The sequence below is a fragment of the Psammomys obesus genome, unplaced genomic scaffold, assembly GCF_907164565.1.
Source record: "Psammomys obesus unplaced genomic scaffold, mPsaObe1.curated_primary_1811, whole genome shotgun sequence".
In the NCBI taxonomy this organism is placed as follows: Eukaryota; Metazoa; Chordata; class Mammalia; order Rodentia; family Muridae; genus Psammomys; species Psammomys obesus.
This window is the reverse complement of record NW_026593382.1, coordinates 1-15462: the sequence shown is the minus strand read 5'-3', so window position 1 is coordinate 15462 and position 15462 is coordinate 1. Positions and strand designations below refer to the sequence as shown.

The following is a 15462-nucleotide window of genomic DNA, read 5'->3' as shown; positions in this document are numbered from 1 at the left end:
GAGTACTTCGTTTCCTCTTTTCCAAACACTGGTTTGGCATTGCCTGATTTATTTCTTGCTTTAATTTTATTTAAGACTATTATTTACCATCCTGTGGAATAGCCCCTCATTTAATCTCATTTTTGCCCCATTTTATTTTTCTTCACAGACCTAATGTTTTCTGCCTTATAAAAGCAGCTTCATTCACTTCTCATAAAGTACCTGACTCATAATAGGCACTCAGTACATATCTGGTTGGATAAGAGGATGGGTGGGTAGGTGGATGTATGGAATGGGTATATTGATATGGATTGTGAGAATGGTCTTAGCCAAGGAGATAAAAGGTTTATTTTTTTCATTCATTTATTCACTATTTTCTTACCACTAAGCTTATTTCCTATATTCAGCCAGATGGTGGAATTAAAAAAAAAATGAGGAAATATCTCTAGTTTTGATAAGCTCAGTCCTCTATAGTACAATAGCTTATAAATACATTGTTATGTTATGTGTGTCGTTATTAAATAACCATTATTTGAAGCCATAAAACAACATAAGATTATTTAGGAATTTTACCATTATTTTTACTAATTTAATTTTTCCCTCAACATATAGAGTTCTTTGGGCTGGAGAGATGACTCAGAGGTTAAGAGCACTGGCAGTCCTTCCAAAGGTCCTGAGTTCAATTCCCAGCACCCACATGGTGGCTCATAAACATCTGTAATGAAATACCGTGCCCTCTTCTGCCCTGCAGGCACACATACAGGCAGAATACTGTATAAATAATAAAGAAATCTTAAAAAAAAAAAAAGATATAGAGCTCTTTGAGGATTGGAATGAGAAACTCCTATTCAGATTTATATTTTTCCTGCTTTTATCACCTCAGCTAAGCATGGTGCTTATAATGCTTTTAAATGAAAGAATTTCTCTGTAACTTAGTGCTAATCGAATAAAGAATATGCTATGCTGTAGGATCTGATGCATTCAGATCCTAATATATAATACACATATATTTGAGAATTATTCATATCTAATTGTTCAGACCCCTTTTCTTTTGACCAAAGCATGCTGTACCTTGCTCACTCGGTAAGTGCTTAAAAGTAATCAGAAAAGATAAAGAGATAACCATACTGTATGTGGTAGCTCATGCTTTTAATCCCAGCACTTAAGAGAGACAGGAGAATCTCTGAGTTCAAGGCCAGCCTCGTTTACAAAGCTCGTTACAGACTAGTAAAGGCTACACAGTGAGACCCTGTCTCAAAGAACAAAATATAACCAAAATAATATTGTGGTGCAAGAGCTAAATAATTGACTGAGAAGGTATACTTAATGTCTATTGTATTTTACATTTCTTTATTAAATAATCAGCAGCCATTTTTCAAAACTATTTTTCAAAAATTTTGTTAGTTTTCATTTAAATATTAACTTTTTTATAAACTTATTTCAATGTAGAAATGGGAAGAAAGTTCTTAGTAAGGAAAATGAAAATAATGTTGTTTATATGCCTGTTTACCCAAAAGGTGTTGATATAGAAGCAGCTCGAAAAGAAGAAGAGAGGATAATGCTTAGAGATGCAAGGCAGTGGTTAAATAGCGGTCACATCAGTGATGTTCGTCATGCAAAATCTGGCGGGACAGCGCTCCATGTGGCAGCTGCCAAAGGCTACACAGAAGTTTTAAAGTATGTATTATTTGTACAGTTTCTTTATTTTATTTTTCTTTATTTCCTTACTCCTTTTCTTAAAATATGTGCAAATAATATTTTGAAGCAGACTATATAAACATCTGTTCTCAGGAGGAAAGCAAAGTTGATCTTGAGTAGAGTTGCTTTGGTTTCTAAAGTTCTTTCTAAATTTTGAATATTTCTATTCTCTCAGTTTGTTTGTTTCCGTTACAGTTTTCTCATAAAATAGATTTAAGTGTCAACCAGCTATTTTATGTTAACTGTCAGACATAATTGTTAGTCTTCAGCAGTTCCCTTATTCACTACATGATAAGACTAAAGATAATGTGTAAATAGTTTTCTTTTTATTATGGAAGCACTAGAATTCAAGTTGCTAATACTATAATATTAAAGTTTAATCCATAAACATCTGTGACTATATAAGACTGTATGCTGATGAGCTAATTTTCTTTCAGCAGAGTTTGTGTGTGTGTGTGTGTGTGTGTGTGTGTATGTGTGTCTGTCTGTCTGTCCGTCATGTGCACGTGCCTATGTGGACCTGACTTCCTCAATAAAAATAGTAGAGGAGCCTTCCCCATATTTCCTATCCATTTTAATCTCACCTTCAGTAATGTAGTCCTATCTTCGGATAATAAAGTGGTTTAGTTTTCTTGTTCCTACCCGTTTTCTTTCTAATCTAAATCTTGTCTATATTTTTCCAACTCCATTAGTAAGTGATATTTATTTAGTGAGATACTAACCAAATAACAATTATTCTTTACCTCAGCAGTTCCACCTCTAGAAATTTTTTAGATAGTCTCACACACACAAGAAGAAAGGTATGTGCTGACAACATAATTTATAAGTATAGAATGACTTAACAAATCATGGTACATAGTTTCCCTGAAGACTCTGTAGCAATTAAAGTTAGTAAGAATTTTTTTTTACATTATAGAAAGAATGCTAGGGTTATTAAGAAATGTCAGAAGTCAAGTGAAGAATAGTATCAGTTAAAAATTAAAAGTTAGATTTGTAACGAAATGTCTTCTCATGGAGTTGTCAAAATCTATAGTATTGTTAACTTAGTAAAGTAAAATTATTGATGCTCAGCATGGGAAAATGTCTACCTTTTATATTCTGTGTGTGTGTGTGTGTGTGTGTGTTTGGGTTTGGTACTTATATAAATAAATAAGTAAAATGAGTGTTGAAGAGAAGAAACCTGTTTCAAATGCAGTCTGCTGCTTTCTTTTCCCATCAAATTACATAGCTTCTTTCAGTTTGATTTAGACGCCTTTCCCTCCTCTATGGCATTGCAGCTTCATAGAGCCTGTCTGTGGGGCTGGCTGCTCTTCCCATTTTGCCCTCTGTCATCAAAGGTCCTTGAGTATAGGTGCTCTTCTTTTTCTTTGTTCCTTTTTTTTCCTTAACTTTTATTTTGTTTTGTTTTGTTTTGTTTCAAGTGTCCTCATGGGACCTGGCACATTTAGATAAATATGTTTCTTGAAGAAGTTGTATATTCATTCCTACTTAAGTTTTCTCTCTACTCACACTCCCAATTACTTAATAATTTTATGTTGCTTGAGAGATTAACATTAAAGTTCATATTTTTTTAATGACAGTGTGGTTTTATTATTATCTAATATTCTAGTGTTATTTTTCCTCTATGAATACAAATTCTGATCTTAAATATAATAATGGAGATCTGCCTTAACTAGAAAGCTCTGGGATTACATTACCCTGTTTTTGTAATTATTGCTTTTAAATATTAGTTTGCAGACAAGTGCCAGACAATATTATTAGAACCATTTGGATCATTGTAATAAAGATTATTTTTTACAAATATCCTGTTTATGAAATTTGGGATGGATGGATGTAGATAACTGGTACGGTGTTACGTGCCTGCATTCTCACCACTTAGGAATGGTTCACCATTATCTTGACATATATAGCAAGACAGTCTCAAAACCAACAAAATATATTTGGATAGACAGAGCCCTAAGGTGCCAATTCAGTAGTACTACAGTTGAACTGGAGAATGTTTTTTTATTAAAGCAAGTTTCTAGGATGCCTGTGTTACTGACCTAGCTTTGTAAATAGCTGCTGTTGCTAGATATTAATAAATAGGCTGGTTTTTACTTCTTATGTTTTGGCTTGTTTTACACAGTCTTACTCTGTAAGACTGCTGCCTTAGCAGCAGTCATTCTGCCTCAGCCACCTAAGTGCAGGGATTACAGACATGAACATTCATATACAACCATCACCTTTTAACAATATCAGATAGAGGTGATTATATATTAGCTGTCACTACCACCTTCTGTAGGTAAGAAGAAGCCCTTCTCAAGCTCACCATCATGGAAAGTCAGGTAAAAGTATACTAGATTTCTGATGTAAAGCATTGTTTGCCTGCGTGTGCGGCTGTTCTGTGCTATGTGCAATTTGTAGATTCATTATGTGAACTTAATAATTTCTGAATAAAAAAGGTTGGTGTCAATATGCAGTTACAAGGGCATGCTAATTTATGTAACTCTTTGTATTGAATTAAAATTTATTCCTATTTTCTAGCTTGTTAGTGATTGGAATATCTGCTTTCTATTGCTGCAAAATACAAGACTCAGTACCCTTGAAATACGCATTTTGCTTTGTTTGTTTCTAACAGTCAGATTATGGTTTTCTTTTGAAATATTTTGTGGCAGATCATAAAGTTTCACAAAGCCTCCATAAACCATTTTCTCAAGCACAAAGCAACTAAGCATTACAAAATAATCTTCTTGGATTCTGGTATATTTTTAGGCCACATTTGGCCTGAGATGATATATCATCTGGACACCTAAAGATAGCTCCTACCATAAATAAGCTTTACATACAGATAGATCCATTGTGTTTAATCTTACTTTTAAAACTTGGCTTTTCAGTGAAAATTTTTACTTGCAAGTCATACTAACAAAAATTAATCGGTATCATATCAAACTGTAAGAGTTAGGGTCATTAGGAATTAATTAAAACCTCATTATTGTGGCAATGACTCAAGAGTATCTTCTGTAGATTACTTTCTGCTTGCCCTAGTTAATTCTTTAAGAGGAGGAATTGGAAGTCTGGCAAGAATTAAATTTCAAATTGTGGTTAAATTGCATGGTAGAAGGCTATTGATCATGCTTATTAATTTCTAGGTTTTAATGACTAATTCACTGTAATTTCTTTAGACTTTTAATACAGGCAGGCTATGATGTTAATATTAAAGATTATGATGGCTGGACACCTCTTCATGCTGCAGCTCACTGGGGCAAAGAAGAAGCATGTCGAATCTTAGTGGACAATCTGTGTGACATGGAGATGGTCAACAAAGTGGTAGGCCTCTTAAACATATTAACACTAGAAACAGCCCTAACCTCAACATGGTAAAGGATTATGTGATCTTTATCTACTTCCCATTATTCATTCATTAATGTTTAAGTTGTTTCAGCTTTTAAATGAGGTGTTATGGGCCTGTTCTGCAAAATACATTTAGGACTCTTTGAGTAGTCATTTTTTCCTATGTGTACAAAGCGTTTGAGTACTTGCATAGCTACTGTGTTTGTGAGTGCACATAAGGTAAGAAATTGTGTTTCTATAAATGTTTGCTTTTCTGGTTCTCTTTGCTGGATAGTCTTTAGAGCTTGGGCTTGGTTGGTTGGTTGGTTGGTTTTGTGACCCTGTTTGTTTGTTTGTTTGTTTGTTTGTTTGTTTGTTTGTTTTGAGACCCTGACTTCTGTATGTAGCTGAGGTTTATATTGCTCTGTTTGATACTCTTCCTTTCACCTCCCAAGTACTCATATTACAGGCTTTCACAACCCCACCTGGCTGATGACAGTCTTATTATCCCCATTCACAGTAGTTAAGTGACAGTGAATAGTGAAACAAGATTACTGAGTTACAGCATTTACAAGAAACTTCAATTACTTAATGAGCCATAATTGGATAAAAGAAATGAGGGATGAGAAATGAGCTGTGTACATCATATTTTTACAAAATCATGCAGATTCAAGTGATCGAGTTTCGTAGATCACGTATTCCTTTCAAATAGTCATTTTACCAGTGAGCTTTCTAGTGTCCTACTCCATGTTAAGAAACAGGTTTCAGATACTTACACTTGAAAGCTGAAAGTATGTGTTCTGTCTGTTTTCTTCTGAACCCTGGTCTGCATTTCACCTTCTTTCCAGTATCCTTACAGGCCCCTTCCTCAGTATGTGGGTTTATTTAGTATTAGCGACTTCCGAAGAAGATTAGAGTAAGGGTTTTTAATTAATTGAAATAGTTTTCCAAAGCAGTGGCGTAACTTCTGAGTGTGAACATGCTGTGTTTTCCTGACTGGATTGGTAGTCTCCTGAGACACAGGTAATACATAATTGATACGACAGAAGTTATTTACTTTTGCGTTTGTCCTGGGATTACCTTCTCCTTTGGTATAATTTATAGTTATGCACTGAAAGACAGTAAAAATAAAATCATTTTATTTCCTGACATTGCGTTTTCTTATTACTATTACAGCAGCTTTTTTGTCTTCATAAATTTTGATCTTATTCCTTTATTCTATTATGTTAATGGCTCCCTAAATGATATTGAGATAAGTTTGTCCCATATTTTAGTATCCTGCCTGTTTTTTCGTATATTTTATCTAATACTATCTCTTCAACAACCCCTAAAAGTGTGTTTGCAGATTTAGGAATATGCATGGAGAACTTGAATAATTATTTACAACTTTGCTTTGAGGTTTTTTTTTTTTTCTGCTTTTTGTTTCTCTACAATTTCCCTTTATTTATACAAATATTTCTTTCATTTTAAATTTTCTTTTAAAAAGACTTAAAAATATCTTAATAGGCATAAGAATTATTTAGTCATAGTTTTTAAAGTTTCTTTATTTAAAATTTTAATAATTACATAATCTTTTTATTTGAATTCTCTGGGTTTTGTTTGTTTGTTTTATTTTGCTTATATTTTTCTCTTTGGATTTTTATTTTATGTGTATAAGTGTTTTGCCTGCATGTATGTTTGTGCTCCCACACACATGCCTGGTGCCTGCACAGATCAGAAAAGGCTTTCAGATTCTTTGAAACTGAAATTACAGACGGTGTGAACCACTATACGGATGCTGAGAACAGAACCCAGATCCGCCGCAAAGGCAACAAGTACTTTTAACTGCTGAGCCATCTCTCTAACCAGTCTTCTTTGTTTTTACTGGTTACACTTAAAAATAGTGTATCATGCTACATCTGTTTGCTGCCCACTCCTCCACCTTGGTTTATTAAAACAGTCTCTGAGAAGCCCTTGCTGTCCTGGAACACACTATATAGACCAGGCTGGCCTTGAGTTCATGGAGGTCTGCCTCCCTCTGCCTCTCAAATCTAGGGATTAAAGACATGTGGCACCAATCCCAGATCCTTTTCTTTTTGAGAAAATGCTTTCTATAATAGCTTAAGACTATCCTCAATTCATTGAGGCTGACCTCAAACTTCGGATTCTTCTACCATAGACTTTCTATTGTCAGGACTATGGATGTGAACCCCTGCCCAAACTTGGAATATTTTATGTTTATTTAGAGCAAAACACTTGTGTCATTGTGTCTGCGTACTATATGAATTTATTATGTTATTTCATTTTTTCGCTAGTTGTTGGTTTTGTTTGGTTGGTTGGTTTTGGTTTTTCAAGACAGAGTTTCTCTGTGTTTGGTCCTGGCTGTCCTGGTCTTGCTTTGTATACCAGGCTGGCCTTGAACTAACAGCAATCTACCTGCCTCTGCCTCATGAGTGCTGGGACTAAAGGTATGCATCACCACACCTGGCTCACTAATTGTTTTTTAAGAATTATTATTATTTTTTTTTATATGGGTGTTGCTGCATGTATGTCTGTACACGTGTATGTACAGTGCCCAAGGAAGCCAGAAGAAACTTAGAAACTAGAGCTCTCGATGGTTGTGAGGCACCATGTAGGCTCTAGGAATGGAGCTTGTTTCCCATGAGAGCAGTCAGAGCTCTTAACGTCAGAGCCATCTCAAGTCCCTTTCATTAGTACTTATTTAAAAAAAAAAGAAAGAAAACTTTTGTTAAACCTTTTAAAACATCAAGTAAATGCTCCTAAAGTACAGAGTATTTACATGAATTAACCAACAGTAGAAAACATAGTTTAGGGCCTACACACATGCCAATGTACATACACATGTTCACACCATACACATTTATTTATTTAGAGGAAAGAATATAGAGAATGTACAAATTCTGTAAAACCTATAAAGTCTTTCTACATGAAAGTGATGTTCTAAAAGTAAATAGAAAAAATTCTATTTACTCAACTTTTTAACTTGTCTGAAAACTTGTAAAATATGTGTTATCATTTGAGCTCTTAATATTGATTTGAAATCTAAAAGCCTTTTATTTGCTTTGTTGTTTTATTAAAATAGTTGTTTTACCAGACTGTACATATTTTCTCTTTAATATCAAGGATAATACTTTTCCTATTGGAATTTCTGTTAATGAACAATGGATAGAACATAAGTTATTAGCTTGATATCATGCAAGTTTGAGTTGTTTCTGCTAGTAATGAGCACAGGCATTTGTTTTTAGTCATAACACTTCCTGACCTCATTCTTATTTTCTGTGAAGTCAAATCATATGTTACACCAGTACAGACCTGGATCATATCCCCACATTCTCTAGGTAGTTATACACTCAGACTTTCCTGTCTGAACAATGACAATGATAATAATTTTTATCCGAGCTACATCGCTGGTAGTTCTAGAGACTAAAAGGAGCCAAGTCTGCAAAAGCAAATTCATTTCAAACAAGTAAGAAAGAAAATAATGAAGAGACTGTAAAGTTAGATTCAAGCTATGGCCTTGATAGATCAGTGGCTTTGCTAATTAGTAGGTATATTGGACGGATTTTTTTTTTTTAGTTAATTTATTTATTATAATTTATTCACTCTGTATCCCAGCTGTAGCCAGCCCCCCTCATCTTCTTCCAGTCCCACCCATGCTACTCCCTCTATGTGCCTCCCCTAGTCCACTGATAGGGGAGCTCCTCCCCCTCTATCTGACCCCAGCTTATCAGGCCTCATCAGGGCTGGCTATATCATCTTCCTCTGTGCCTTGGCAAGGCTGCACCCTCCACCCCAACCCCCAGGGAGAGGTGATCAAAGAGCTGGCCACAAGTTCATGTCAAAGACAGCCCCTGATCCCTTTACTAGGGAATCATTTGGAAACTGAACAGCCTTTGGGCTTCCTCTGAGCAGGGCCTGTAGGTCCTCTCCATGCATGATCCTTGGTTGGAATATCAGTCTCTGCAGGTCCTTCTGGGCCCAGGTTTTTTGGTTCTGTTGGTCTCCTTGCAGAGCTCCTGTCCCTTCCAGGTATGTCTATCTTCCTCTTCTTCCATAAGGTTTCCTGCACTCTGGCCAAAGTTTGGCTATGAGTCTCAGCATCTCCTCGATACCATGATTTCAAGCAACTTTTGTTCTTTTGATTTGACATGAGTTCTTACTTTCCAGTGTCTCATCACTGTGTCTTTCTTAGTTTTCTTGCAGTTGCTTTACCTGACTAAGCTACTTTCCTGTGCTTGTATTCCGCTAGTAAAGCCAAAGTTCCATGATGATAGTTGCAAGTCTCATAATATTCAGACTCTCATTAAGCATCTTAGTGTCTTACAGAGTGCATAAAAGTCATGGTTATGTAACTGATACATTTTAGTAGTGGGTGGGTGGGTGTATGCTGTTTAAGCTAGAAGTGTTTCTCTGTTTATAGCCCACATTGTACTTTAGTTTTCATTCTCTATCAGTTGCTCTTTGCAAAATAGAGTTGTTAATCAAGGGAGAAAAGGAAAAGAACGGTTAGTAAGGTGACCCAGTTTCTAACTATTAAAAAGAGAGATTCCTGGGTTATTAAAAGAACTCCTTTTTTGTAACTGCTGCAGAGATGTAATTGCAATTCAAAAAAATCATGATAGGATTTTATTCATGAGGGTTGGTAAATTTTTAAGGAATCATTGAGTTATTTGAACATAAGAACATGATCTTAAATCTGTGATAACATGATTTTAAATACAAATTATATTAAAATAGTTTCTGAATTTTTAGAGCTAATTGAACAAAGAGTACAGGATACCAAGACTTGAATTAACTACCTTAAAATTCTGAGCCACTTATTTTATAACAAGTTTTGTTTTTTCACTCAATTAAATTCTTGGCTTTTAACGCATAAGGTTGAAATGAGGTAGGAGAGATGTTAAAGCCTTATCCCTTGGTTTGGGTAACTGCATTATTTCCCACAGGGAATAAAAATGTTTCTTTGAGCTAATTTTTAAAACTAAGCAATCTTTGAGGCTGGTGTGTGTGCACACACGTGCACATGTACGTGCACACACACTTTCACTTAGGTTTTAGAACCTAGAGTTACCACATGACTGCTTTCACTTTTACCGTGGAAATTGCCTATATAATAATACCCTAAATAATACCCTGTTTATGACAGTGCTTTAAAGACTCACTTTTATTATTTTAATTGTTTGTATGTGCATGTGTCTGTGAGTTTGTACACTTGAGTGCGGGTGCATGTAAATGGAGGCCACCCGTACCAGATCTCCCAGAACTGGAGTTCTAGGCAGATACCCAGTGTGAATGCAAGGAACTAAACGTGGGTCCTCTGTAGGAACAGCCTTGCTCTTAATTTATAGTAGTACTTATAATAGGTAGCCAACCAAAGCAGCTGTCCAGTTGATTAAGATTAGCAAAATGTGCACACTGTGTATGGGGTTGTTTAGTAAAGGCGAGTGAAGTAGCCATACATGTCATCACATAGATTAAGCTTGCAGTATATGAAGTGAAAGAAGCCTACCACAGAGCATATCCAAAGAAGTATTGTATAGTTTGACATGTTTCATGAGCAAATATATAGCTATAAGATAGGTTAGAGGTTGCCTTGGGTTAGGAGAAATGGGACAGTGGAATGGAGAGACTAAAGGATAGTCTTAGTCTTTTTTTTTTTTTAATTTTTTTTCAATTTAAGATTTATTTATTTATTATTTATACAATGTTCTGTCTGCATGTACACCTGCATGCCAGAAGAAGGCACCAGATCTCATTATAGATGGTTGTGAGCCACTATGTAGTTGTTGGAAATTGAACTCAGGACCATTGAAAAGGCAGCCAGCGCTCTTAACCTCTGGGCCATCTCTGTAGCCCCATGCTTGGTGTTTTAAGGGTGGTGAAAGTTTTCTGAAATTGTGGTGGTAGAGTTACAGCTGTACATATGCTCAAAACAACACTAATTCACTCTGTACTGAAATACACAGAAGGTATCCTGTGCCACTGTTCCTCACGTGAATTTCTTGTATTCTTAGAGTTCTGTGTGTTCTGTCATTTCTGACTCATAGAACGTGATTCCAGGAGAGAAAGCTTAGTCCATGAAATGCTTGCCTTGCAAGTCTTATGACCTGAGCTCAGTTCCCGGAACTCAGAGAAAAAGCTGGGGGTAGTAGTCTGGGCCTTTGTTCCCAGGGCTGGGGAGCAGAAACAAGTTGAATACTGGCCTGTGAGAGTCCTACCTATGTGTAAGGCCGGGGTTGGGCACACAGGTGAGATTGAACTCTAACCTCCACAACATGCATGCTCACACATGTGCATGTATACCTACATGAACACAAATGTGTGCATGCACACACAATTATCTTAATTTCCTTGTATCGTTCATGCATTTTATGGTGTATTGACTTTTTACTGTTATACTTTTCATGTCCTGTCTAGGGCCAAACAGCCTTTGATGTAGCAGATGAAGACATTTTAGGATATCTAGAAGAATTGCAAAAAAAACAAAATCTGGTATGTTTGAGTGTTGAAAATTGATTTATTGATTTTAATTTTATTAAAATTCCATATCTTTGAATTTGAAGCAGTTTTGGTTTTATGGTGATGTCTCATACTTTCTTAAAGTTACTCTTAGTAATCAAACAAAATGACAGCGGGCTTGAATATAGGGGGAGTGGTGGTAGGTTGCCCGTTATGTTGGTTGCCTATTTTCATCTTGCCTTTTACAAAACTTATAACATGTTTTTCTAATTTCCTAAGGCAATATGCCTAAAAGGTGTGACAGTAAACTGGGTTTGTAAGAGTAGGCCCCAAACAAGCAAGATAACTAGGAAACAGATTCTAAGTAAATTACTATCAACAGTCATCATGAGTAGACAGTGGGCCTGATTCTTTGTGAGCTGAAGTTGAAAGATTTAGTTTTTTTTTTTTTTTAGAAAGGATTATTGTATTTTGTTGTTGTTGTTAAAATTGCAAAGTGTTTTTTGTTTTAATTTTTTTAATTCTATACTTTTCTAATTAATGTTGCCCTTTTTCTTTGCATAATTGTTAATAAGCTCCACAGTGAAAAACGGGATAAGAAGTCTCCACTAATTGAGTCAACAGCAAACATGGAAAATAATCAACCGCAGAAGACTTTTAAAAAGTAAGTCAGTGAAGAAAGCAGGTTTTATTACTGTCATGAGTGGGTTAACACAATGGGTACCAGAACTACTGTTGTGGATCTGAGGGACGATAATAATGTTTGAACCTTTCATGTTTACAATGAGTTGAAGTTTGTTTTCTTTTCACAGCAAAGAAACATTAATTATTGAGACAGAGAAAAATGCATCTCGCATCGAATCTCTAGAACAAGAAAAGGCTGATGAGGAGGAAGAAGGGAAGAAGGATGAGTCAAGTTGCTCCAGTGAGGAAGACGAGGAGGATGACTCGGAGTCTGAAGCAGAGACTGGTAAGATTAGAGAATATGTTAACTATACTGTACTGTTCTTGAGTTTGAAGTGAGGTAAGGCTAGGCCTCAGTTTTAAGCTTTGTTCAGATTTACTGCTTAATACCTGTTGAGTCTATATTGATAACCTGTGAGTTTATTGTTGTCTACTGGTCAAGAGGCTGTGGCTCACCTCTGCTTCTTACAACATGTGTTTAGTCTTGAAGAAGGTGCAGAAGCTTCTCAGAATGTCCTAGAACCACTGTAGGATGGGACAGCTAGAGTTTGGGTGGATTTCCAACAGTTCAAGAACACATCTACTAAGTTCTATGATTCAGGAACCTAGAAGGCTGGCTCTATTACCTTCCCAAATTCTCCATAAGAAATAAAAGGTCAAGGAGAGGAGAGGGTAGCTGAGACAAGTTACTTTCCTGTGGGGCTCTGGAGTAATTTGTTTATTTTGAGAAATTTGAAGATTCAGCAAAATACAATATAATAAACATTCATATTCTATACCTACTAAAACTTGAGACATAATAACTCTTAAGATCAGTCATACCTTCCATTCTTCCTTTAGTAAAATTAAGATATTATATGCATGTATCGTGACTTTCCTTTTCTTCTTTCCCAAAAGGCAATTGAAGGTTTTTCAATAATCTTTTAGTTCATGTCCACTCTTATAGTATACTCAAGTAGTATGTAACAACTATACTGTGATACAGTAGTCATATATTGATAATGTTTATTTAAGCTGAATGGTTGCTCATGAGTTCATTTTTTCTCCTAGAATGTAAGTTCCGTGCAGTTATGATATTTGACACTTTCATTGCTTTATTATCTTCAATGCCTACAACAGTACTTGAAATACGGGGACAGTAGGTTTTGGTTTGGTTTGATTTTGAAGGACACCCTATTAAGTAGATTATTTCTAGAAAGATAAAATTGTGTGTATTTAACTTTAGATTTCTTAAAAGCAAGAAAATTATAGTCTCTGGAACACTTAGTCATATTGACATGACTATAAGTTAATTGTTGTCAAAAGTATTTTTTTAGATTTCAAGAATAATGGTCTTCAGTAATACTTACCTAGTACTTAGAAAATTCATGGCTATTGTAGGTTTTTTACTTATATTGTTGAGCATTCAAATTTTAAATGTTACTTAAGATTTCTCCCTCTAGTTTTAAGAGTCATAGAAGTTAGGTTCTATTTGTGCCTTTTCTCAAAAGGGTTTTGAAGTTTGTTGTTGTTGTTGTTGGAGAAACCCCCCTTAAAACTCAGCTGTTGGACTTGAGAAATAACTCAACAGATAAAAGTGGGAGTGCTAGAGTTTTAGAACCCAGAACCCATAGAAAAACCAGGCAGGCGTGGTAGCTGCTTAGAATGCCAGCTTTCAGGAGGTGGAGGCAGAAAATTCCTGAGGCAAACTAGCCAGCTAGACTAGCTGGAGTTCATAGGCCTCAGATTGCATAATGTTGTCTTTGGACCTCTACAAATGTGAACGTGTACTCACACAAACATTTAATTAAAAAAAAAAAATCTTTTTGCAAATAGTGATAGAAATAAGGAGAGCCACAGCAGCCAAATTCCTGGACAATCTCAGGTCTTAATTTTTTTCCCCTTTTTAATAGATAAGACAAAACCCTTGGCTTCTGTAACTAATGCTCATACATCCAGCACTCAAGCAGCTCCTGCAGCTGTTACAACACCTACTCTGTCCTCCAGTCAGGGAACCCCTACGTCACCTAATAAAAAGGTAAGCCAAAATTCTATTATTAAACATGTATTTATTCTGTTTAAGTACCATTTCCACTAACTGATTAAAATGGTTCTCAGTGTTTAGAGTTGTTTGAAAACATACCATATTTTTCTGCTCTTAATTTGTAATTTCCTCTGAATCATGGTATAATGCCTTTTTTGTCTTTTACAATTGTTAATGTTGATATTATACTGAATATTTAATAAAAATTAGTTACTAATTAAAGTATAGGAAGAAATCAAAAGCTTTTATAATAAAATTGGTAGTCATGGTAGTTTTTCTTTCCATTAAGCTTTTATTTTGAGGAAGTTAAGTTTTGTATTCTTTATCTTTTTTAACTACAAGTTTATACTGGTAATTTCTTACCTCAGAAAGTACAGCATGAAAAGTCAGTGGAGGTGCACAGGTCAGGGGAAAAAAACAGTTATCTAGATTTTTCCCAGCTCATACAAGGTATCTGGCATGTCAGTGTCATCTGCCAGTAAAAATATATTAGAAAGCCAGGTCTCTACCTGGTTAGTTATTTCCACTTTGGGCAGGTTTCTCTACCTGGTTAGTTATTTCCACTTTGGGCAGGTTATTGTTCTTCCTACCAAACAGAACAAAGATAAATAAACTTAGTCTTGTATAAATTGGTTGAGAGACATATCATGATCAGGGATGAAGAATGATCCCAAAATGTTGGCTTTGTTTCTTCTACTTCCCACTCCAGTCTTCACCCAAGCTGTGTTTTCCAGTGCTGTGCTGCTCTTTCTTAAACACAGTGATGAAAAGCTTTTCTGCTCTGCTTTTCTTTACCTTCCAGTCTCTTCATAAAGGCTTCTCCTAAGCAGCCCTGACTTATTAGGCCTTGCTGAATATGTATACATTTTTTTTCTCCAGAACATATAACAATTTATTGTGGTCACCATTAAACCTCATCCTGAATATATCAGTGTGTATCTCCAGGTACAAACACATTATCCTCCAGTCCCACAGTAAAATAGCCATGCTTAGGAGAGTTAACTTTGATATAACACGCACTATGTAATCTATATAATAATATAATCTGTGCTAACTAATATCTATGTGTGTATGCAGGTTTTCTAGATTGTTCTTCCAATAGTATCTTTTATTGCTGTTTGTGTTTCCAGACCACAAGTTTGTGTAGAAATTGGACATTGTTTTGGTTTCTATATCTCTGTTCTGTTGCATGTCTGGCAGTGTTAGAATTGAAGGGATTTTAGCACTGATTTTAAGCCCCCCCCCCCCCCCCCTGTGTTTCTTTTCAGTATTGTCAGTCATGTGCAGTTTTTTTAACCTGCAGTCAGTAT

The 15462-nt window shown here is 35.5% G+C and overlaps 1 protein-coding gene across 1 annotated transcript; it reads left to right on the top strand.

Annotated features, from left to right (window-relative positions):
• Positions 1–1496: 1496 nt before the first annotated feature.
• On the top strand, positions 1497–14146 carry LOC129684131 (protein phosphatase 1 regulatory subunit 12A-like; the record flags this gene model as incomplete). Its single annotated transcript, XM_055617204.1, has 6 exons — positions 1497–1656; positions 4839–4983; positions 11404–11478; positions 12021–12109; positions 12258–12415; positions 14022–14146. Coding segments are annotated over 6 exons (752 nt in total), but the record flags the coding sequence as incomplete, so codon positions are not given.
• Between the last annotated feature and the right edge of the window lie 1316 nt (positions 14147–15462).